This window comes from Protopterus annectens, chromosome 5.part0 (assembly GCF_019279795.1).
Source record: "Protopterus annectens isolate FY-2018-M chromosome 5.part0, PAN1.0, whole genome shotgun sequence".
Lineage (NCBI taxonomy): Eukaryota > Metazoa > Chordata > Ceratodontiformes > Protopteridae > Protopterus > Protopterus annectens.
Genome location: NC_056735.1, coordinates 256,506,511 through 256,533,340, shown reverse-complemented (window position 1 = coordinate 256,533,340; position 26,830 = coordinate 256,506,511). Strand labels below are relative to the sequence as shown.

General features: G+C 40.0%; 1 protein-coding gene across 1 annotated transcript in view; it reads left to right on the top strand.

Annotated features, from left to right (window-relative positions):
* The window catches only part of RSPH1 (radial spoke head component 1), a 607,409-nt gene extending 585,591 nt beyond the window's left edge, over positions 1–21,818 (top strand). The window contains exon 8 of the mRNA XM_044071826.1: positions 19,150–21,818. Within this exon, the coding sequence (XP_043927761.1) occupies positions 19,150–19,292 (143 nt within the window). The 3' untranslated portion in view covers positions 19,293–21,818. The remainder of the gene's footprint in view (positions 1–19,149) is intronic.
* The last annotated feature ends 5,012 nt before the right edge of the window (positions 21,819–26,830 follow it).

Genomic DNA, 26,830 nt, shown 5'->3' with positions numbered 1-26,830 from the left:
AACACACTCTGGCTAGGCTTATAAATGCCCTAGGGCAGATAGCCTAGTATCAACCTATGAACCTATGATAGCCCCTCAGTTTTTCACCCCCCCCCCCAGAACTCAAGCTAGTATTTCAAGCATCCCTTGAGAAACATTGCTTGAGAGGGTTAAGTCTATCTGGATATACCTTACCTCGTTCCTTGTCTTGAGAGCCCATCTGCATTGGCATCGCTAATCCCACTGCTTTGCTGTACTGACATATCATATGCTTGCAACCATAGGCTCCACCTTAGCAACTTGGTATTTTGCTGGCTGGCTCGATGTAACCATGTTAGGGGATTGTGATCTGTAACTACAGTGAATTTCCTGCCATAAAGATAAGGCTGAAGTTCCTGCAGTGCCCACACTATGGCTAGACATTCCTTTTCTACAGCTGCATAGCATTCCTCCCTGGGTTGGAGCCTATGACTGAGATAAACCACTGGGTGCTTTTCTCCCTCTGAAGAAATCTGGCTAAGCATAGCCCTCACCCCATGGTTCGAAGCATCCATCTGCACAACAAATTCTTTGCTGTAATCTGGACTGGCTAACAGAGGGGGTCCTCCCAAAGCTTCTTTAAGCTTCTGGAATGCCTGCTCATGTGATGGGGTCCACACTACGTTATCTAGCCTGTTTTGCTTGTCAGGTCTGTGAGGGGAGCAGCTATGGTACTATAACTGGGGGCGAACTTTCTGTAGTACCCTGCTGTCCCTAAAAATACCCTCAACTGATTTTTTGGTAATAGGTGCAGGCTATGCCTGAATGGATTCCATTTTGGGAGGTTCTGGCCTGATCTTACCATTCCCCACTCTATGTCCCAGGTAGGAGACTTCTGCCATACCCACCTGACATTTGCTGGGCTTAATGGTCAACCATGTCCTCTGTAGTCTGCCCAGCACCTTCCTGACATGCTGAAGCTGCTGTTGCCAGGAATGTCTGTAGACGGCAATATCATCTAGGCAAGCAAGGGCAAACCCTCCTGCTCCTGCTACGATATGATCTACCAGCCTCTGGAAAGTCACTGGGGCATTTTTCATCCCAAAATGCATCTTTGTGAACTCATACAAGCCAAAAGGAGTCACAAAGGCTGACCTCTCTCTCTAACACTGGGAGTCAAGGGCACCTGCCAGTAACCCTTGGTAAGATCAGTGGTGGTAAGATACTTAGCCCCACCCAGGTGCTCTAAGGCTTCATCTGTCTTAGGCATGGAGTAAGCATCTGATGCTATGTGACTATTTAATTTCTTGTAGTCCACACAGAAACTGGTTCTGCCATCCTTCTTTGGCACCAGCACCACTGGGGAGGCCCAGGGACTGTTGGACTCCTGAATTATCCCTAGTTCCAACATTTCCTTTATCTTCTCAGTCATAGTCTGTTTGATCTCTCAAGTGCCCTATAAGGGGCCTGCCTAATAGACCTTTGGGGTCCTGTATCCACCTGATGCTGCACCAGGTGGGGTGCACCCTGGTTTCCCAGTGAACATTTCCCCAAACTCCTGTAACACTGCTCGGATTTCTCAAACCTGGGTAAGAGATAGCTGCTGGGACATTGCTACCCCCAGCACTGAGGTGTCAGTCTGAGCTCACTGAGGAGATCAGTCACCAGATCGCCCTCAGACTCTTCCTGCAATCCACTACAAATACTCAGCACAAGGGCCTCCCTATCATGGTAAGGTTTCATCATGTTAACATGGTACAATTTATGCCCCGCCTCCTGCCTAGCAGTTCTACCATGTCATTAACATCACTTACCTTTCTTACCACCTTGTAGGGTCCCTCTCAGGCTGCTTGCATCTTGTTGCATCTGACAGAAATGAGAACCATCACCTGCTGCCCTACAGCATACTCTCTAGCATCCCTGTCATACCAGACCTTTTTCTGCTGTTGGGCTTCTGCCAGGTTCTCCTGGGCCAAGCCCATGAGTACCCTGAGCCTTGTCCTGAGGTTTAGGTCATATGCCACAACAGACGCCTTGTGAGATTTACACTTACCCTCCCACTCATCACGAATTATGTCTAGAGGCCCCCTCACCCTATTCCCATTCAAAAACTCAAAGGGTGAAAAACCTGTGGATTCCTAGGGAACCTCTCTGTAAGCAAACAGATGGGGCAAATATTTCTCCCACTCCCTCTTAAACTGGTCTACAAATGTCCATAGCATGGACTTGAGTATAGAGTTTAACCTCTCAACAAGATCATTAGTCTGGGGTTGGTAGGGGGTGGTCTTTTGGTGCTTCACCCCACAGTATTTCCACAGACAAGCAAGCAGGTCTGACATGAAATTGGCACCTCTGTCAGTCACTATTTATTTTGGGAAATCTACCCTGCTGAAAATCTCTAACAAAGCATTTGCCACCTTTTCTGCATCAGCGGGGGACAAAGCCACTGCCTCAGGGTATCTTGTAGCATAATCTACTATCACTAGGATATACTTTTTCCTCGTGGAACTTGGGGTACTCAGAGGCCCCACAATATCCATACCTACCCTCTGAAATGGCTCCTCAATCACAGGCAAAGGCATCAAAGGAGCTTTCACCTTGTCTCCTGCCTTGCCTACCTTTTCGCACTGCTCACAGGTTCTGCAGTACCCTGTTACATCTCTGGAAATTCCAGGCCGATAAAGGTTCTGCATAATATGTCTCTTTGTACACTTCATGCCCATATGACCTGCAAAGGGAATATCATAGGCTGTGGCTAGAAGTGCCAGATGGTAGGGTCTAGGTAGTACCAACTGCTGTATTGTCTCACCTTCTAGCCCTCCGTCAGGATCCACTCTCTGTACAGTAACCCTTTGCCCCAGTATACAGATTCCCCCTTCCCTTGAGAATCAAGTGCCTCACTAGCTACCTGCTTCAGGCCTTCTAATATAGGGTCTGAGAGCTGAGCCTGTGTCAACTCTCTCTTTGTAACCCTTCCCAGCTCCCCTTCCACAGGAAGTCTGGTATCTACTGACAGTGGTGTCTCACTGTCAGCCTGAGTACTACTACTCACCTCTGCCCTGGCAGTCACTCTGTCCAAGGAAACATCAGTACCCACAAGCAGCTGTGGTTCACATTCAGTCTCACTGCTACAGGGTAGCTCCCTCCCTGAAGTAACCACCTCACCAGTCCTGGCTGCAAGTATGCGGTCTGACTGGGTCTCTCCTAGGCTACCAGACCCACATGCTTGTCTCCAAGCCTGAATGCCTGTAACTGTATAAACACATGGTACTGCCTAATCAAAATTGTTCCCTATCAGCACATCTGCAGGATGGTAGTTTGGTACCCCTGTTGTCTCAAGACAACATACTGTTGGTATTTTGTCATTCCCACTTACTAGCTCCTCAACCTTTTGTTCTCCACCTTTCCTCCATGGACATCTGTATGCTACATGGCCCCACTGGTTGCATTCAAAACATTTAACCCTAGGTCCTGGACATGTACCTGAACTAGTGGCTACTACTGGCAGATTCTGTTGGGGCAGTCTGGGCTGCCACCATGGGTTCCCTTAGACCCATGAGCAGCACTGGGTGTCCCTTTCCTGTGCAGGGATGCCCTGCTTGCTAGGCATAGGTCTCCCTTCTTCCCCAACTCATCTACAGTAGAGCATTGACTATTAGCTAACCAGATCTGCATGTCCTCAGACAAAGTGCTAAGGGCTTGTTCCCCTCACCAAAAGGTCTGCCAGCCCTTCAAAAGTGGTGACCTGACATCCACTCACCTACCTATGAAAATAAGCACTTAGTTCAGCAACATATTCACACACACTTTCATCTGCCTTGTGTCTATGCTCACAAAACATTTTCCTATAAGTTTCAGGTGTTAGCTTAAAAAATTCTAACAGACAATTCTTTACAGCATTATAGTTTAAAAAGTCATGATCAGACAGTTTGGAAAGTATATTTACAGATTTACCATGGAGTAAGGGGGTCAGGAACCATACCCAGAGCCTTTGGTCAACATCATACTGTTTACATACCCTCTCAAACCTATGAATGAAACTATCAAAATTATCCCCCTCTGTAAACTGTGGAAGAAATTTACTGACATATTGTGCTTCTGGGGTCCAGTTACTCTCTTCCCCATTACCTCCATGACTCTGGCAAAGAGTTAGCATCTCCTTTTCATGTTGCCTCTGCCTCTCCTTCTCCTTAGCTTCCATTTCCAAATGCCTGGCCTCAAACTTAAGTCTCTTTAGCTCCAGATGTATTTTAAGTACTCTGTAGAAAGGTTGAGCTGTCCATTCTTTGAGTGTCGTACATCTCCACAGCCAGTCTGGTCATCCTCCTGGTTGCTATTCTCTGTTGCGGCCATGACTAAAGCTGCAATCATGTTTGCCTTAGTCAGGTTTCCATGCACATCTCAGCCAACTGGCTCCTTGCCAGCTTACCATACTCCTCCGCTGACATGCTTGCCTGCTCTCCCTGACTAACTAAGCTAGCAAAAGAAATAAAACAATTGTGATCTGAACTCTGAATGTTCACTGCATGGCTGATTTAGAGTACAAAAACACATTCAGTGATCACTGTACACAAGCTACAGGAATTCACTATCCACACCACTATAAGCTAATTATTTTGTGTTGTGGCTAACTCACCACCATCAAACAATTAATACTTGATGTGGATATCCCACCACTGCCAACCAATTAATATGTGATGCCCGTGCACTGGCCCAGTAATCAAGGAGCCTCAATCCTCACCACTAGCAACAGTGAGGGGCTTCCACATTGGGAGGATAACAAGCATATGCACAGTAAAGTACAATTTCCCTTAGGAGCACGTAGAGATCACAGTCAGTCTGGGGCTGGTTTCTCCCTTTCTCTCCAGATCCCCAATAAGACTCACCACTGGCACAGCTATAGGGTTCAGATCTTAACTGAGTCATCAAGGCAAAACCTCCAGTACACTCTCTGTCCAACCAGTGCTTCATGTCCCTGCCCAAGTAGCTGACACACACACACACACACACACACACACACACACACACACACACACACACTTTGAGATCTGGTTTATATACAAACACACAGACACTCCTGGGGAAGGCTGGCACAGGTTCTCCAGATATGCCCCCTCCTGCCCAGGCTATAAGGTAGTAATCACTACCACCAACTACTCTTATCAGCTATTAATAAGGCCCTTTCCAAAGGGTGACCAATTCCCCTATGTAAGGTTATTATCCAATTAGTAAGTGTGATGAATAGCAAGGCTATTGGAGTGGCTTTGTACAGTATCACCAAATATATGCAAGTACTCTAGAGCTTAAATTATCTCTACACAAAACAGCCACAGTTGAAAGGTTTAAAACTATTTAACAATAAATAATAAAAACATAAGACAATACTTATTACTTCACCACAATGACATTGCAGAGCTCAGAAATCACAGGAAATACTTTAAAATAATATTGTAGGACAGTCTGACATTAATATAGAAAACAGCAAGTCTAATCTTACTATTTCTATCTCTAACAGAAATCACTGTTCTAAATATTACTTACATACAGAGAAAGCAGGTGCTGGTGAGTGGTTGTTCCTACTAGAACCAAGACAATATACAAAATGCTCTTATTTCTTTCTGAGATGGACATTAAATTGGTAATACACAGGACTGCTGAGTCATTTCAGATTATATCATTCTTGACACCTCTGCTGAAGTTTCCCAGGCTCACAGAACTTAATATTTTACATATCTTTGTAATCTTGCACCTGCCAGGAAGCTACAGCAATAAAGGACACTTTACATGTAAAATCTAGTAATTATTTCTGTCTTAAAACAATAGACAGAATTTCCTAGCCCAGGCATCCTGTCTCTGAGCTTGAGATCAAACACAGTTGCAAAATTCTTTCCTTAACAGTTTTCTTCTAGAAGAGTGCACTGTGGTTACATTTTTGAAGCTTGGTACAACATATAGTTTAATCATAACATATAGTTCTCTTTACATTTATAAAACAAGCTTGTGGATTATATTAATATCTACAATGACACAGAATTATCTACAAAATTCTATCTGGCTGGGCTGGCAGCCCCTCAGTTTTTCACAAGCATTTCCATCAGCTTTTTGGTTTAAAGCACTTTTACATATTTTTGCAGCTGCAACTTGTGCTAATCCCCACACTTTCATTGCTCACTACAAATTGGATTTGATTTCCAGAAACAGAGCAGCACTTGGTTCAGCAGTGCTGTGGAATATCCTTCCATACGAGCCTCCCAAGGTTACAGTAGCTGGGAACTCTGTCCCATCAGTTGAGGAATGAATGAAAATGACATAATCAGATAAAGTTTTGTAATCACCATAACGTTCCATCTGTGTTGTCCATTTTCATTCTTCCTCAACTTACTGCCCACCTACCCCTTCCTTTTTGCTTCTGGAGAGATCTAAGAGTTGTACAGGAATCTCTGTTCCATATTTGAGCTCCAGCTTACCTTTTCTTTCTATCTCTGGTATTTTCTGTAACAGGTTATCCTTTTATACCTGCTAAGTATCTTCAAATAGCAGCCAAAGTTCTTGCTTATCCTATCTCAATCCTAATAAACAGAACCATTAAAGAAGATACCATCCCATCTATCTGGAAGGTCTCAGACATTATCTCCCTACATAAGGGTGGCAACTCAACCGAACTTTCCAGCTATCGTCCTATTGCTCTACTCTCACCCATAGCTAAAATCATGGAAAAATGCATCCACTGCCAACTACTAGACCACCTTCTCCTAAATGGCCTACTAGCCAACTCTCAGCATGGCTTTTGACCCTTCCATAACACCACTACTGCCCTCCTGTCATTTTCTGACCGCATTAACAAAAACCGTAACAACTACACACTGTCCTCTGCTATCTTTATTGATCTTTCAAAAGCATTCAACATGGTTAACCATCAACTACTCTTGAATCTTCTCAAGGCCCTCTCACTAGATACTAAATCACTACAGTGGTTCAAGTCCTACTTAGAGAACAGGCAACAAGCAGTGCTTTGGGAAAACACTCTATCTGCCCCTCTTCCTGTCACCCTTGGCGTACCCCAAGGATCTATTTTAGGCCCTCTTCTATTCTCCATCTTTATAAATGATCTATCTATTAGTATCCCTCAGGCTGTAACTATACAATATGTTGATGACTCCACATTAATATCCTCAGCTATAGGGCCTTCTGAACTGCAGTCCCTTACCCAAAATGTCTTTGAGCTTATAGAAGAATGTTTTTTGCAATGCAGTCTCTTCCTCAACCCAAAAAAGACTAAATTTTTGTTGTTGTGTTTTTCGGCTTATATTTATTCCTGCACATAAATCTACCCTATTTCACTTCTCTATCAAATCCAAAAATGGCACAGTCATATCTCCTGATACTTCTATTAAACTCTTAGGAGTTACTATTGATCACAGCCTTAACTATGATACTCATATGAACTCCACAATAAAATCAGTTAACCGTAAACTAGGCTCCCTCTACAAAATTAAACCCTTCCTTACTCCCTCAGCCAAAACTACTATTGCCCACACCCACCTTATCTCTACTCTCTCTTTTATACTGCTCCTATATACACCAATCTATCTAAAACTAACCTCAACAAGCTTGCAATCTCCTACAATAGTATAGCCAGATTTGCTACTGGCTCCCCCTTTAGAACCCGTCATTGCCAAAATCTGAAGCAACTGGGTTGGCTTGAACTGCACAATCAGATTTTATTTCAACAACTAATTATTACCCATAAAACCCTTTATTATCCAGGTAAAACACCAATTCTCACAAATCTTATCAGCCCATACAACAACCTTACAAATCTACGCTTAGTCAGCAAACTACTGGTATCTATACATAAACCCTACAATAAAGCAGGTGATTCCCTCTTCTCTAATGCAGTGGGTAAAAGCTGGAACCTACTTCCTTCTGAACTTACCTCTCTCTCCTCTACCACACTTTTCAAACAGAACCTTAAATGATATCTACCTAGCCACTGGCTCTGTCCCTGTACTAACCCAGACTAAGATTTCCTCATCCTGTTATCATTATCATCTATTTCTTCCTTTGCTTTTCCACCTCTACTCAGTTTTCACTTTAAAGTCCACTACCTCTATGTTGGACTTATTCTACCCAAGATATACATAATGAGCTTCTCCCCTGTCGCTCTGAGTCTCTACCCCTCAAATAATTTTCTCCCAACTCTGTTCTCTTTAAACTAATCTCTCCTGCTGCCCCTAAATTAAAACTTTGTTCTGGAATCTCCTCATCCTTCTGAATTCTTCCTTCCCACAGTGACGGGGGGGGGGGGGGACAAAAAATTAAAAAAATAAGGGGTGTCTTATGTTGTTCTACTTTCTTATATCACATATTCTTATCTACTTTGTAGCACATGTTTTGTATGACTAGTATCTTTAATTGAAGTTTAATGTCTTGAAACTGAATTTTTAATGTGCTGTTTATTTTATGTGGAGCTTTTCTCCCCTGCCTCTACTGAAAATGGACATATATCCAGTTAGACTATCCCGGTCAACAAATGTAAAATAAAATAAAAATAAAAATAATTTATATCTAGGGGAAGCAAACTCGATCTGAGGTATGTTAGGTTGGCGGGGCATTATGGGTAAGGGAGGAATTTGAGAGTTCTAGGATCTGATGATCTGGTAAAAGCAACTATATGTGAGTCTTGGGGCAGAACCCATCAGTTAAGGAAGAATGAAAATGGACAACACAGATGGAACATTATAGTGAGTACATAACTTTTTTTGAAAAGACGGTGTATGAGTTGAACATTTCATAATCTTGAATGGCAGTATATATTTTAGGTATATGTCCTTTTCAAACTTTAAACAAAAGTCAGAAATCTAACAATGCATGCAAACTGACACACTAATTGTGAAAAAGTTATTAGCTGTCTAAGTCCTTGGATGGAGTCTTTGACCATAAGAAATGAAGTACATAGTAATATAAAGAAAACCATCAAAAATTCTCAATCATTTCCCTATCGACCTTTTTCAAGTATGTTGACAGACTGGATGGTTGCATGTATAAATTGAGTTTCAGCCTTTTGTTAGTATGGATGAAAGATAACATGAATATTACTTGAATTTTACCTGACAGGGGACCCATTTTTACATTTGCTGTTCTCCAGTATTTGGAGTCTTCATTGTTAATTGTTCTAATATGAGGTAAAGCAGTGAGCAGTCAACAATGTAATCCCCAAGTTAGAAACTAGTGGCTGGTGATTTGAAAACTCTTTGCAGAATGCAATAACTAGCACTAAGGATTATCTCCCTAACAGAGCTGAATTAATATTTTGTTAGCATTAAAGATGAAGACCAAAAAAAGTCTCAAAGCTATCCAAAGTAACAGGTTAAAATTTTTCGGATGGCTTCACACAGTATATGGGTTGAGGGAATGGACTGGCTTTAGATTGTTATTTTAATGGAAATAATTCCTGCCTAATAATAACTAAGGAAGCCTCTGATAAGGCTCTTAAGAAAATTTAACCACACATAGACACTGATCCTGATGGACTAAATGGGTATTTCTTAACCGATAATATGTACTCTATTGGTCCTTGTCTGCTTCCCCTCTTTCAGGAATCATTGCATGTTGGTTTTGTACCTCTTGTTTGGAAAATGCCATTGTAATTCATTTATTTAAAGGGGAAATGCAGCATTAGTGAGGAATTTTAGACATAAGTTGGACCTGTCTTTTGGGAAAGTGTTTTGAGAGGGTGTTATTTAATAACTGATTCATTGGCCTCTAATTATGACATTTTCCAACATGGTTTTGTAGCTGGTTGGTCATGCCGTACAAATCTTCTTGGCTTTTATCAGTTTATCTGGAAAGCCTTTCATGTTGAGCTGCTAATAATGGTGAGTGAGAATTAAAGACACATTATCTGAATGTGAGGAGCACCTTGCAGGTTTCCACAAGCTTTGTTTTGGGATTGTTTTGGGAGTGATGCTGTTCTGCATTTTATGTCCAAGTTTACCACTTTCCAGTGAAGTAAATATACAGATAGTACTAATAACATCAATATACGATTAGTATAAGATGAAAATATATCTGAATAGTTTAGTGTCCTGGACTTCATCGAGCAATATGGGTTTTAATGTGAATAAAACCAAGAAGATTCATTTTGGCTGCACTAATGTGAAGTACCCATATTAATAGTGCTATTCTGCAAGAGGTTGATATAATTAAAAATCTGGGTGTAACAACTGATAAGCAGTCAGATTTTGGACACACAAATGATTTTATTAGGAGATGCTACTGTGTGATCAAAAATATTTTGCATACAATCACCAGTTGTGACTTCCAGGTATTGGTTCCACTACATATTGAACTGGTTATGCCTATTAAGGATTATGGTGCATCTTCTTGTAATTATTCTTATTCCCAATTAGCTAGATGGGAAAGGGTACAACGGTACTGTACAAAGCAAATGAAAGAAGTAAAAATACTGAGTTATAAGGGTAGGCTAGTGGGGGGTGCATAATTGCTATTTTTAAAGGCACGAATGATGTTTCCTATAAAGCTTGTATTGGAAGTATTGATGTTCATTGTTTTGATCACTGCTGCAGAAGACTTAGCTGTTTGGGTTAATTCTTGCCAAGGATAGAACAGCCATCCAGCTTTCAAAGAATCAAGCACCTTCCATGCACTCAAACCATTAGGCAGCTTGAGCTGCCTAAAAAGACAGGGTTGTGTGCCAAGCCTTTCAGAGCATTCGTCTACAGGCTTTCAAGGATCGACAGTCGGCTTGTGCTGTTCCATTGCTGGGTAGATAAGTTCCATTTAGGAAAAAAACTTCCACATTTAAAATTTATTGTTTTAGTGCACTTTTCTTCTAAGAATTAGTATTTTGACAGATTGTCGTGAGACTTAACTGCACTTTTAAATAAGAATGCACTTTTTACTGTTAGTTTAAAAGTTGGTAAAAACAGTTTTAAACTATTTTTCCACTGTTGAAATTGTGTTTATTTTATTTTTGGGGGCTGACCAAGTGTATTAAAATATTTTTACTGTGTTTTTATTGGGGGGGGGGGGGGGTAAATTTTTAGAACTTCAAATTTTTATCTGCTTGTGCTGCTTGTTTTACCCAGGAAAGAGGCACCATTTTCAGCTTGACCATGGAACAAACTACCAGTCCAATGGTTGTTCCTTCTTCCAGCCACAAAAAGAAAAAGTTGAGCAAACAACTTTTGCCACCACAGCAGACTAGTAATTTGCCTAAGCCACAGGTGGGTGACTGCTGTTACCAAAGTTGGTTCCTCAAACCACTCATCTTTAACTGCACATCCCTCTGGTGTAGTACCGACAGCCATTATGGACTAGGGTTTAGCCACGTCCTCTGCAGCTGTTGGGTTCCCTCTCTTATAGGTCCTGAAAGCAGGAATAGGGAAGTCTCCCCTGTTTGGTCAGAATGCCGTGCCTATCCCTAGGGGAGCTGCTGCTGCCATTAATAGAAATGTTAGTCACATGTTTCTTGTCAAAAAGAAACAGAAAACTAAACATATCTGCTCCTGCTCAAATTTCCCAGGACAGGACTAGTGTATTAGGTCTGGGTCATGGTCTAATTCAGGCTATTGATCCTTCTTATAAGGTGGTTTCTGGTAAAAGAAAAAAGGATGCCTCTTTTCCTGAAGTGAGTCAAGATTCTGAATCTGGACAGGAAGATGAAGGGACAGATGCAGGGTTTTCTTTTCAGATTTCTGATTCAGATTCAGAGGAGAACATCGTATCTGATTCTCCTTCTGAGGGTCTGTCTTTATATGAGACAATTTCCACAATGCAATAGTGTTTTCATGGGGGGGGGGACACTGAGGTTTCTCAGTCCCTCAGAAAACACTAAGAGCTGTTACAACTGGAATTTCCGGAAACTTCCCCATCCCTCCTTTGCTGTCACAATTGTAGGATGAGTGTGTTACTGCCTGCAATTTCCCTGGTAGTCAGCCTGCTGCTCCTAAAAACGCAACTAGATTGTATAAAGTTCCCCAGTCTTTTAATTTTTATACACTTGTCCCAAACCTGACCCAGTAGCTACAGCTTTAATTAATCCTACCGCTGCTAACAATTTAGTTAATTCTAGTCCTTGTTTTTCTAACAAGGATGATAAAGTGTATGCTTCTGCAAGTTTGATTTTCAGAATTTTGAATTGTTAGGCTTACATGTTAAAATTTATTCTAATTGTGAAAGTATGAAGTATGTTTTCTCTGCACTTTTTTCTTATGAGGAGCAATATGATTTAAATGGTTTAGTTTCTTCCGTTTCACAACTTATTGTTTGAGGTATGTGTATGATACTTCTTCCAGGCTATGGCCACTGGTACTATGTTGAGCAGGTTTGCTTGACTGTGTCCTCAGAACCTCCCAGAAGGTGTGAAAATGAGATATTAAATTCTCTGGACAGAGAGTTAGTTTGTGCACTGTCTGCTGCATAGGTTATCAAAAATATAATCAGAGGGAAAACTGATTCAGGGGAATCTCTCAGAATTTTTAGTCTTCCTTTTCCAAAATTTCCAAGGTATTCTATAACCCCCCCCCCCCCCCCCCACTTCCAGTTTTGGCAAGAAACAAAATAAACAGTCTCAGCAAAATGCTGATAAACATACATTTAAGAAGCAATGCATAGGGTTCCAGAAAGAAGGCAGGATCCCCCAAACAAAGGACAGTCTAAGAAGTCAGAATGACTGTTTAACTCATTACATCCAAGTGACACCTCCAGGTGCGCCTGCACATAACTCCTACTGATGCCTCCAGGTGTCAAATATTGCTTATTCATATTTGCATCAATAATTCCAAAACCATGCTATGTACAAGGTTTTAAAAGATTTCATATTAAAGCTTGCACAATGACAAACTCAACTGCATTAATATTTGATCTCTGTCTAGTGCAGGTAAATATCTCCACAACCAAGTAAAACAGACAGAACTCCTTAGCCTCATATGAAAGCTCTCAGCTAGATGAGCAAAATGCTGCTGATAGTGTATAACTTGAATGGTTGCTGAGATACTGGAAGTTGTTTACAAAATATTTCAAAAGTAATAGTTACTGTGTTTACTGTGACTTATAAAATTCAGTTTAAGACCTAGAACCTAAATAATACTACCACTATAAAAATAGTTTGTGTTGGAGGGTTTGCCATTTTTATGTCTTTCATAACCGCTATGGTTCCAGAGATATGAACATTTGTTTGAAATGTGAGGACATAATTTGATTCTGTCAAGGCTTAGGCTCTACCTGTTGGAAGTTATAGTGTAAACTTCCTGAGCTCCACTGGAGTAAATGAATTAAGGGACCATGCCCTCCCCTCCAACCCTGTCAGTCCAGAAAGTCTGAATCCTTATTGCTGTCTTTGGCAACAGATTGTTTGAGATAAATGGGTTATGAAGATTATTCGTTAAGTTTACAGATGGCAATGGGAGGAAATTCTTCCCTTTCAGGGAATAATTCCTCATCCACCCAGATGAGAATAAGGGAGTAATAGAGCCAGTTCTCCTTCCCAGTTTGGGATAGGTTTTTATCCAATGATGTCTTTGGTGTCAAAGAAAGAAAGGAAATGCCTGGAGCCCAATTCTGGATCTTTCTTACTTAAACAACTTGTAATAGTGCCCAAGATCAAAATGCTATAACTTCCCAACCTGTTACCTCTTATTTAATATTTAAGTGTTCGTGTAACACTAGATTTAAAATATGTTTATCATCACATCATTATTCATCCATATTTTAGACATTTCTTAAGGTTTTCTGTGTCTGTATCACATTATCAGTTCTCTGCTTTAACCTTTGGACTATCCACTGCAACAAGAGAGTCACAAAGTGTCTAGATACAGTTACAGCTCATTACAGGTTATAGGGTATTGACATTTCTTCCATATTTAGATGACTTGCTTATCTTTAAGATTCATAGATTCATAGATTCATAGATTAGTACTAAGCTAACTGCCCTTGCGAGCCATTTTAAGCCTAGCCAGTTATCCCTTGTGAGACTCAAACCCTGCACCTTGTGTTTGTAAGGCAAACACCTTAACCATTAGGCCACCCTCCCAACCCCATGAAGGAGTCTTCTTCAACTTGTCTGAAGACTCTCTGTTGGGTGAGAGATCTCTTACAGAAACTGTGATTCCAAGAGAATATTCAAAAGTCTTTTTTGACTCTGTCATATAGGATTGCATTACTAGGGTGTCTGCTAGGCTCCTCGGTTGAAAGAGCTTTTCTTCCGCAGGAAAAAAATAGATCTATGTCTAGATCTATTTCTAGGGTTTTCTATTCATAATTCAATCTCTGCAAGGGAATACCTCAAGAATTTGGGTCTCATTGCATCTATTATTCTCATGCTACCCCTGGCAAGACTCTACATGAGAAAGATACAATGGTACCTGAAGTTTTGGTCCCAGCAGCCATTATCTTTACAAATCCCAATTCTGGGATTTGTCAGAAGATAAATCACTTGGTGGAGACATCAAATATCCCTAAATCCAGGTCTGCCCCCCTACTTCAAAGCAGTCGGTCACCATTGATGCTTTGGACTTTGTTTTGGGGAGCAGTCCCCTGTATCTTTTCAAATTGTTACAGACAATACCACAGTCATGTAGTACATAAACAGGCATGGGATAGCAGGTCTTACCCTCTTTGCAGGCTAGCCATGTTAGCTTGGGATATAGCTTTACAGCACAGTCTCACTCTTCAGGCATCCTACATCAGTCAGACCAAAATTGTGTGGCAGACAAACTGAGCAGAACAAAGGCAGACCCTCACAAATGGAAACTAGATTTTTTTTCCCCAAGATTTGATCTCTTTGTGGGGGTTTCATCGAGTAGAACAATCAGCTGGCAAAATTCTACTCCAGGACTCCATGCAAGTAGGCCCGCAAGACAGATGTATTTTCCTTTCCTTGGACAGGAACATTCCTGTATGCTTTTCTGCCCTTTCTGCTGTTATCCAGGATACTTCTTAAGATTCAAAAGTTATCCCACAAGATCATTGTGGTGACTCCCTTCTGCCCAAATTATCCATCTTCCTGTTTTCTTTTCTGAGTCCAAAAATTAAGGAGAAAGGATACTCCATATCTTAGATGCCCCCAGACATCTCAAGTACTATCTTGACAGAACAAAATCTTTCAGATCGTTGATTACTTGTTCATTTCTTGTGAAGATAAAGAAGAAGGAACAACATGTGTTTAAACGGACTATTTCCAAATGGTTGTTGCAGGCTATTACCTTTTGTTATTTTTCCCTCAACAAAACTTTTCAAGGCAGAGTCAATACTCACTCTACTGGGGGCTTGGCTTCCTCTATGTTTTTTTGTAAAGGGTTAGATTCTAGAAGCATTCTAGAAGCAGCACCTTGGTCCCGTGTACATACCTTTACACAAGCAATAATGCCCAACAAGGTGTGTGTTGTTGTGGAAATAACCCCTGCATAGGGGTATTCTGAGGCCCGACATCCAATGTGCTTAGAGAATGGGCTGTCTGTAAAATTGTTGTGTTCTTACTTATTTATTTTTATATATATATATATATATATATATATATATATATATATATATATACATACACACATACATACAGATAAGGCAGTGGTAATGGCAGCAAACTGAGGAAATCAAAAGAAAGTCAAAAGTCAAAGAAAACTTTATTGTCATTCAGAGTTACACAGCAGTATAGCTGAATGAAATTACAATGCTTCATTCTCAATGCAGGAAACAATTGCACATATAGACAGAGAAAAAATAATAAAATATCACAGTAGAATTTTAATAAGTAGCAATTTGTAAGTAAAGTAGAACAGCAGTTACCCACACCCACACCCATTTCAGAACAGGAGGCAAGGAAGACAAGGAACAATATGCAGGTAATATTGTCAAAGTAAAATTGAAACAATAGCAGCATATCTATGAATCGACTGAATTATTGCACAGTTTGTATATTGCACATTACAGTCCTTCAGTGTGCAGGTGAGCTACCTTAGTATTGCACTTAGTTATTGCACATCCATAAAATAAGCCCCTTGATAGCCTAGTTATGTAACAGACATCATGGTTCATTTTTCCCAAGAGTTCAACAGTCTAATGGAGCGCGAGATAGAAGATAGTGGAACAGGTAAATAGCTTCAAGTATCTGGGAGAGGTGGTTGAGGAGAAGGGAAGTCTGAATGAACAGGTCAAAGCTAGAATCAGAGGGGCTGCAGCCAAATGGCATAGAGTCTCAGTTGTAATCTATGACAGAAGAATGCCAAAGAAGTTGAAAAGTAAGGTGTACAAGACAGTGGTGCGACCAGTACTACTGTATGGTACAGAAACCTGGGCAGTAAAGGCAGAGCAGATGAAGAAGCTATAGGTGATGGAAATGAAGTGCCTGAGAAGAGTGGTAGGATGCACACTGTGGGACAAATGAAGAAATCAGGACATAAGAGCAGAAGCCAATGTAGTTCCAACTGCAGAAAAGATTAAAGAGAACAGATTACAGCAGATTAATGGCAGTTTCAGCAACTGCTGTTTCAGTGAAAATGTTTTGCCCAACTGGGCTTACTGTCTGTGATAGAGTGAGAAATTGTGGAGATAGAGTAAGAATATGGGCAATCCATGAGGACCTTTAAGTATGGCCACTGCTCCTCTGTGTTGAGAAAAAAACAGATAGGTGGTTTGGGCACCATTTTAGTTTTCTCCTTGGCTACCTGTAGTGGTGAAGTGTACCAGGCCAAGTCTACTGGGAAGGAGACTATAGGGCAGATCAGTACATGGTGGAAGGATCGTATTTGTCAGATTGCTTGTGAATGCCTGGGAATCCCACAGAATGGGAAACCTGTCAGTAGATTAATGGGAGTTTCAGCAACTGCTGTTTCAGTGAAAATGTTTTGCCCAAAAGCACTTTAGCTAACAGTTGAAAATTCCCTTTTCTCCAGTATTGTGTGACCTTGGAGTAGGTATATTTAGTTTTGAGGGGGTGTCTCCCCTCAGAGTTTTAATGTAAGTGTTGCTCTAGTGAAATATTTCCAGAGTTTTTGCTGTCGGGGAGAAAGATGTCAATCTATCAACATGATTCCACAAAATGACCTGGAGACTGCTGCTGGAAAAAAGGAAGGCTGGTCTTCCCTGCTCAGCATGCTGCTGCTGCAGCCATCCCTAGAATAAGTAGATTAGAAAATGATGATGCTGACAAATGTCAATACACATCTGGAAATTGTGTCTTTTTTCCCTTTAGTTATAATGTTGATATAGGATGTGATGAAAAGCTAGTGGTTATTAGCCATTTGTGTTTTGATATATTTTTTAGTAATATTAAAGTATTTCTCAGAAGATATACTTCTCCCATGTTTGTTTTATTTTTTGGGCTAGATAAGCCCCACTAAGGTTTGTGGCCCGTTATCATGGAAGATCAATGACAGCAAAAGCTTCTCTACTACTAATCAAGTGCAAAGTGGCTGAGGAACCAAGTCAGTAAGCAGCACAACTTCTTGAAGTTGAACTTCCCAGTCTTTGTCTTCTGTATAAAATCACTGCTGTTGTTGTATGTAATTAAACAATGGCAATGATTAGGTTTATAAGTTCATGGGTAGCTACTTGACGTGAGGTCTGGGAGACCACTAAGGAGCCTATCCTCAATTCACAATTGTCCCAAAGCACTGTTTGGTTAATTGACTTGCTCATGGTCACACAGTACAAAAATGAAGTGTACTATAAATGCCTAGGGATCCCAGAGAACAGGAAGCATGTTATTAACAAGTCACAGATTGTCTTCTGTGCTACCTGCCAGACTAAAAGCATACAGCCCTGAGGAAAACTAAACCCACAGCCATCCTCACTAGTAGTGAGCAACACACTTGATTTACAGGCTGAGCTACTGCTGCATTCCCTTATTTTGGAAGATTTCCCCCATCTTCTTGTGTGTTCAACCCATGGCGTTGGTATATATTAGTTTGGCAGAGTTAGGGGACTTTGATCCCACATGAGGAGTGCAGGGAGCCAAGTCCCCTGCAAAGAACACCAGTGTTAATTTTTGCGGGAAGAGGGTTGATTTCCCTACATAAATGGTTGGTGAGATGGTTCATTATCAAGCCACAGTAGAATCCTTTGCAAAACCTAATATGCTAATGTAATTGTATGGAGATCACATTTCAACTACAGAAAATATTTTATTCTGTATAGGTTTGCTGTAGGAAGTATATATTTTTGCAAGGGTTATGTCTGTGTACATTCTAGGAGGACACAAAACTTCATTAATTTGCTTATGGTCACAGGGTATCAATTATAAGTCAGAATCAGTAATACAGGTGTGTGTTCAATGTTTTGACTTCCTCATCTGTTTGCAATAGTACCGAAGGTTTGCATATTGAATGGTTCACCTTGTGCTCTATTGCCCTTTGCACATACAGTTATATTAATTGTAATGTTGTTATCTGATGGAAGAAAGAGCATCTCTAGCACTGCTGAACTTTGGGAAAGGATTCAATATGCTTTTAGTGCTGACAGCCATCTGAAGTGCAGGGAGTACATGATAGAAGTGATTCTGGGTATGAAATCTCAGAAAGTGCGTATTTTATCAGCTGCATCCAGGAACAAGGAGAAAGGGGTAAAAAGTGGCTTTGTAAGAGGTTTGTGCTTCTCTGTAAACTTCCCATTTACTATAACCCAATGTTGCTCTAGGTTATCTGTCAAAGGATGGAGCTCCATCCTGCTTTTTGATGTGAGGTAAGATCCATCATTTGGACCATAGGTTGTTAGCAGACAGCCTTCACTATATATGTATTTGTTCATCCTTCTGATAACTAGATAACTAGAATGCCCTTCTAGAGCATTTTCAGCTGGGGGGGGTGATATAAGTAACGACAGTATCCGCAGAATAGAAAGTACAGATATTAAATGCCTGTTGTGAAGGAAGTAAAACAATTCTCAGTTTCCAATTAAAGTATAGAAAATCCATACAACCTACATAAAAATACAATTAACATTAAATAAAAGTTGTATAATTGCAGTTGTTACATAATGATCCATTCAGTAATCAGCACTGTATAAGTGATTGTGTGATTTCTGGCTAGAATGATACTGTTGTAATAGCCCCAATCTAGATCTCAGTGTCATTTTTTTGTACTCTATTTTCACTTGTGAATACACATACATATTTGTATAAGCAGATACAAAATATGGCGTAATTCTAATCAAATATTTTATTTTATTTTATTTCAGAGAAAATTGAATTGAAAGAAAATGAGCCATTGGTCAAAGAAGTAAATGCAAATGAGAGTTTACATCCAGCTGACATGGAACCTAAGGTAGACAGTGAAGCCACAGAAATCCCCAATGTACAAGAAGAAGAGAGAAAAGAATGATTTATTGCTGTAGCTACTACGATATGTGATAAAATTATAAAGCAGGTTAACAAGTTTAGTATTCAGCTTTGAAATGAAAGACTGCTTTCAGGTTCATATATCTGAACTATTAATTTGTCACTGGAATCTTCATGTTGCCGAAGTAGTTTACTTTCTCCCTTGTTAAATAAAGTAAATCATCTTACAATTTTGCCTTCACCATTCATCATGGGTTGCGGGAGCACCTGCAAAGGCTTAGTATTTGCCTGAAAAAAATGGGTTAAAACATTTAAGCTGATGGGGGTAAGCTGGTGAGACAAATGCCTCCATCTTTGTAGACCACCTATTACATGGCACCTGAGGGAAAGCCAGTAACAAAGACCAAACCTTCCATCACTTCTATTTTTCCCATTGCCTGGAAGAGTAATATCTATCATTTGAGAAACTTCAAATGGCAGGGCAAGCTGAAATTTTCCATGATGTCATTCTATTCTTTCTATTCTTTTTTTATTCATTGTCTTTTCAAAATAGAATATTGCATCTATGTGTAGATATGCAATTTTCTTTATTACATATGACCATATCAGTTCAAAGCAAACACCAAAAGAAATTGAGAACAAATCCACACAACATGACCCTTCTGTAATATGTGCTCTATGAGACGCCTGCAAGATTAATCTAGTGCTGCAGTATCACTTTTTCAAAAATTTACATCGTGTTTGTTGCATGTGCCAAAAATAAACAAGAACGTCTCATTTCACATTGTCTTGCAGGAGCCAAGAACAACACATCATATATACCCTTGGATCCCCTGTTCAAGAGTACTACCTTTTGTAAAATAAAAACGTATCTAGCTACGTTCAGTAGTAAACCCGTCTGTATAACAATGGCATTTCTACCAGTATCTGAAAGATGAAAGAGCATCTCAGAACCACTGTTCCATGCCCACTTTCCCCTTTCCATTGTTCCTTTTCCTAGTGGCATTATCATTTTTCAAACTACTGTGCTGTTAGTTTTGCTTTACTAAACCAGTATGTCAAAATTAAGATTTCACAAGAGAAACTGTCAGAAGGATACAGGTTCAAAAGTTTAACCCAGGTTGTTGTTAAAATAAGCAGAACTTTACAAGCTTGTTTTTTTAATACTGAATTTCAATGATCTAAGAGTTCATATGATTTATTAACCACTCTGCCGCTTGAGAAAAGCTTAGTGAAATCCAATAAAACTGGTAATGAGCCTTTGGTCTTCAAATATCTAAATAGAAACATCTCAAAGGTATGCAATTTCAAAAACCCTGATTTTGAAAACTGCAGAATGACAACCATTGTGTGATAAATTACTTTCTCTACCTAATGCAGAATTTCCTTAAGATTATAAAGACTCTAAGTATTACACGGGTGTGTGGCCCTCCAACAAGTGGGCTGAGTAGTGATTGCCAGTTTGTATTGCCCAAAACTTGAAATTTCCAGTCAGTGTGCTTTCAAGTCTTGAGTTTGGAAAATTTGTTTTGAAATTGTCCAATAATTACTCTCCTCCATGTGTCATCATATGGTGGTGTCTATCCCATCACTATGACTACTTAAAAGGTAACATTACTATATTTTCCATATGCGCCACCTTACCAAATGCAGAAACTCTCTGCAGCACTCTTTTCCTCCTCTGAGAAAGAAGAATCATTCAGTGTCTACTTATATTATTTTGCAGACTATTAATAAGAGTTATTTGGCACTGATAATAAACAGACCATGCTTGCCCCAGTTCTGTACATTAAGTGTATTTGCTGTAGAATAAAAGCAAGAATGTAATGCACTCCTCCAAAGAGTTATTGCTTTGTGAAGCAGTTGCTATTTGCATGACTTCCTCCAGCTTCATGCTCTCCGCTTCATTGGGTTGCTATTACTCAGAGCTCTAATGGGAGACCGCTTTATCCTTTGTCTTCACTTAAATAGGTAGCTACCTCTCAAAGCATGTGATAGTTACCTTAAGACTATAACAATCCAGAAGGGTAGAAGAAACTTTCCTTTCCAAAAGTTCTTAAAGTCAGATGGTCAAGTGAATTCACTTGCCAAAGGAGTTTATAGGAATGCAGGAATAAAGAATAAATCCTGACTTACTGCAGCATTTTTTTTCAGTTTTAGTCTACTGTTCCCCAAAAATGGATGTTTGGCTGTCTAGAAAAAAATAAGGACCAAAATTGACTAAATTGCTATTATCACTGTTATAACTGCATACTGTCGCCCTTCTGATTGTATATGAATTAGACTATATCTTTTTAACACAAATTGGATTATTTTTTGTTATGATCTCTATATCATATCCCCACACACACAGCTCGCAGATTAACTGTACTTATGCTTCTATTTTTGCTGTACACATGCCCTGAGTCTTTGCCCTACAGTAGGGATTTAGCCATTAGTTGACATTTAACCTTATCTAATTCATTTACCAGAATAGTATTATTGTGTTGCATCACCTTTTACATTGACAACTGTCAATTACAAAAGCAAGTTCTGTCATTGGTTTGCTAGGTTTTGTCTTTCCATCATTCTTTTTTAAGGAAGGACTACCATCCAACCATCCATCTAGCCAGCCATCATGTTTGCTTCACCCAGCAAAAAGAAAATAATCCTTATTCAATTTCCTTTACCTTCCCGCAAGGACTTTCATCCATATTGTTACCCTTACAGATGTCTTTTAGGGATGCTGTTAGCAATGCAGTGTAGAACAATTAGATATATACTGCATCAGCAATGTTATGTTACTTCAAGATTCAATATGCTGGACAAAATGCATTGAATGTTCAATGTAAATAAAAAAGCACAAGTGTTTTTTAAAGAGAGTGCCCCCCCCCCACCCATATCCCCCACACTCCCACAGCTATAAACATGCTAACTTTTTGAGACTGCACAACAGTAGGGAAAAAGACAAATTCCATTACTCCACTGTCACCTGATTTCAGCAATATCACTGGCAGCATTGTTCAATAAAAATGCACATGATAGGTACAGTCCCTCTGCTCTGTCATAACTAACAGTGCTATATGGAGATCACATCGCATAATCAATGTAAGTTTTTCAATGAAACACACATCAATGGAAGTCACTATAATGAAATGTTAGACTCTCAAGTGATGTTCAATGTATCAAGTGAGTCCTCTTTTACCTAATATGTAAAAGTGTTGTTAGGTTCCTACTAAATAATTTTCATAAAAACTAAAATTATACATTTCAAAAATGAGTATTCTGAATAAGGGTACAGATCCATTCCCAGTCAGGAAACATAAATGAAAATCAATATGGCTTTCACTAAAGAACAGTGACTTTACAGTAAAATGCAGAATATAAGAATTTTAAATGAGAGGCAAAAATCTAATAACCTACCAAGCATATATAGCAGTTTAAATCCTTTGTGGATCTTTCTCCTGACCTGATGATCTTGTTTGGTAGAAAGGATTCTTTAAAAAAGAAAACATCTCAGTGAATGTTCTGGATGGTAATCATTTGATTCAGTGTCATGGTTAAGCTCTGTTTTGGTTCAGAGAATGCTGTTGATCTACCCTGAGGTTGTGTGACATTAAGAGTGACTTATATTAAGGGTGTGCAGGGGATGCGACTCCCAACATAAAAATATGAGGTGGGTCTTGCCACTCCTCCAATGCACTTCAAGGCTGTAGAATTTGAGTTATTTTGTACATAAGCTGAACTTATTTTCAAGAGAACTGCGGTTAGTGAGGCATATTAGAAATGTTTTTGGATACCTTCTCAAATTGAAATGACATTTCATTTCACTATACATTTGACTATAACATGAGAGACACAATGAAACTTTCTACCACAGATACTGCCATCTTCCAAGGCAAATAAAACAAATATATCTGAATCACAAATGCTAACTAGTCACCTCATCTCTAAATTCCTTTGTATATGAGCTATGAGTATGTTCGCTCTGAAGAAGAGAGGGATTTCTAAGTTGCATGTGAAAGGTTTTGGGGTCATACAGAATATGTGGTGGTGGTGCTGCGGTAGCATCGTCGCCTCACAGTAAGACATTGTCCTGTTCGATTCTCAGCTAGACCGTCTTCTGTGTGGAGACATGAGTGAATGGGCGTACCTTCGTTGAAGGTTGTGTGTCAGGGCCGGCAACTCGGCACGTAAAAATCTACTGCCAATCATTAGCGGCCCGGAGTTCTGCTGTGGCGACCCCTAACTGGGAAAAGCCGAAACACAACAACAACAACAATAGAAGATAGCATCTGATGTGACAGGTGCAGCTTTGTGACTTAGTGGTAAATGTACTACCAATATATTATGTGTTTGGTGTCACAGACTAACTTTCTTCCACTTAGTAATGAGTATCACTAGAAAAGAAAACATGGGAAGAGCAGTGTAAAATCATTAAGCTGTACTGTACTTTGTTTTATTTAAACATATGGTAAAGATCAATCACATGTTCACTGTAAAATAAGTAAATACATACTTTGTATCTTTGTTTAACTGCTGGATATTTGCACATCTTCACTCAACTCTTTCTTCCTTGTCTCTTAGAGAGTAGTACAGACTGATCAATAATTGGGACATTTTGAAGAGTTTTGGAAGGGATTCTAAAGGCAGCCAGAAAGTATTGTAGTGATTGTTATGATTTACTTGGGCTAAACTTCTTTTTTTCTATATTGAAGGAACTTTTTATTCAGTATTTTATGTATATGCAAGTTATGGACTCCAAATAAAAAATGCACATCAAACAATTTCCTTTTTGTAATAATTGTTAAATATAGAACATCTATAAAGTTTATAATTCAAAAATGTGCATTACATTGGTGTCCCGAAGATGAAGAACTTTTCTTACATGATTTTGTTTGGTCAGTAAGTGTTTACATTAGAAGTCAGAAATTACTCTGCAGATCACCAAATAAGATAAAAGCAAACTTCATGCATTTGTGTGAAAATAGTAAGGAACATGATGTTACATTTGAAAACTAGAGAAAAAAGCAAAATTGAACCAGACAAAATGTACCTTAAGTATTAAAGGCAAATGAATTAATCCATAAATAAAGGTGGTGCAAAAGCAGTCTGTTAAAGCTGAGTATCATATTTATTTGATGAAATTAAATGTTGATAAATTGCATTAATGTCAGTACAACTTATGATTTTCACATTGTCAAGGATTTCACATTATCGTGCTGTGTATAGTATCTGATGCATGAAGCACAAACTTAAAAATCATTACTCAAGATGTCTGGTTATGCTCAGAGCTGAGTAGTAGTATCTCGTCTGAACTCCTCACTTAAATTCATCACAGTTCAATTTAAGTCATTTTCATTCTATGATTGTTTCTGTACAAATTCTGACAACTTATGCAATTCAAATTATGTCAAAAAAGAAGTTATGTACCTACCATAATGTTCCATGTGAGTTGTCCATCTCTCCTTCATTCCTTACTGATGGGGTTCAAAACCGATCCTCGGTTCCAACTCAGCCATTTACAAAAGCTCAAGGTCTTCAGCTAGCTCGTGGCTCACTCCCTATCCCATGATGCTGCAGGGCATTCCCCAGATCTTGTTTGCTGATACCGAAAAACTAGAATGTGATCAAATATACTTGTATAGAGAAAGAGAAAAAAGAGAACTTATTGTAACCTGATAAGCTAAGAGAAAGGGGTCAAAGTCCATGAGGTGCCAATCATGACCTCTCGTTCCTCCAGAAGGCAAGGAAGGGGGTTAGGAGGGTGGGACATAAGAATGAAGGAGAGATGGACAACTCACATGGAATGTTATGGTAGGTACATAACTTTATGTGATGTTGTCCTATCTCGCCTTCATTCTTAGCTGGTTGGGACAGCTTCCCAAGCACCATCTTTCTCGGGTGGCTCACAGGAGTATATTCTTCAGAACAGTGGATCCAAAGGAAGCCCAGTCCCTAGAGGCCAAATCTACTTTGTAATGAGTGATAAAGGTATGAGGCCTTGCCCAAGTAGTTGCTGCACAGATGGTGTCTATTGGCAGTTTAGCACGAAATACAGAGGAGGTAGAAACAGCTCTAGTAGAATGAGCTTTTATCTTGTCTGGTAGCTGTTTATTTACTGACTTATAAGTGAACAAAATGCAGTTTGACAGCCACCTTGATAGAGTAGTTTTTGCTACAGGCATGTCTTTTTTGCAGTCCGAAAAGGATACAAATAGTTGATCCGTTTTCCTGAAGTCGTTTTTCCTGTGTATATAGAAATGCAACTGTCTACGAACATCCAGTTGGTGAAGCTTATATTCTGCCTCATTCCCTTACTTACGGAAGAAAACTGGCAAGTCTATAAACTGGTTCAAATTAGAGTCTGAACCTACTTTTGGTAGAAAAGTTGAATTTGTTCGGAGTGACATTGTGGAACAGCATATATGGTGGATTTATAGATAATGCTTGTAACTTCGAAACCCTCCTTGCTGATGTAATTGCCACTAAGAAAATGGTCTTCCACATTAGGAACTTTAAGTCACATGATGAAGAAGGCACAAAGGGAGGAAGAATTATTCTGGATAGTACAAAATGTAGGATGTTAAGTTGTCAATCTCGCCTTCATTCTTGCTTGATGGGTTCGGAGCCGATCCCTCGGCTCCGACTCGGCACTTGCTTTAGCTCGAGAACTCCTTTTACCAGCTCGAGGCAGCCCCATATCCCATGATGCAAGGCAGGAAGTACCCAGATCTCGTTTGCCGCTTCGCTTGGGAGGTCTTCTCTTTACCAGCTCCTGGTAAGTTGTTCACTTTTGTGATATTAAGCCCCTTTTTTGAGTTTAAACTAATTTTTTGATAGTTTAATCTTTAATTTAACCTTTTCTGACAGAAACCCCTGTTTCCTTTAATTTTTAGTCAGTCAATTTTCCCTATCCCATCCCCCCCCTGTTAGGGTGTGTGTGTTGGTGTTTTTTACTAAATACCTCTTGGTATTAATTTAATTTAATTTGACTGGTGTGTGTGTCTGTTGTGTTTAGGCACCATGTCTAAGGAGAGGGTTTCAGGTTTTAAGAAGTGTGACTCGTGCTGTCAGAAGATGTCTCTGACAGACGGTCACACTTCTTGCCTGTACTGTTTGGGCCCTCTTCACCTGCAGGACTCCTGTGCTATTTGTCACTCCTTCAGCCAGAGAGTCCTGCAGGAGAGACAATAAGTTGATTCTCAGGGGTCTTCTTAAGCCGGAGGGCTCTCCGGCTAAGTCGGCCCACAAAATCAACAAAACTGCCAAGGCCCAGGCTTCTGTTTCTAAGCCTGCGGCCTCGGCTCCGACTTCGTAGAGTCGAGATCGGCTCGGCTGGAGCCGATTCTGGATCCACAAAGCTTCGGCGCCGATGGCTATCGGTGCCGAATCTGCTGACCACTGTGGTGTCGGCTCCGATCGGCTCCGACACCCACATGGCATCGGCATCGGTGTCGGCTCCGATCGGCTCCGACACCCATGTGGCACAGGCATCGGTGTCGGCTCCGATCGGCTCCGACACCGTTACCTTGGTAGCTGTATCGGCTCCGGCTGGGGCCGATACACCGAGGCGTTCTGCCGGCTCCGAGAAATCGGTGC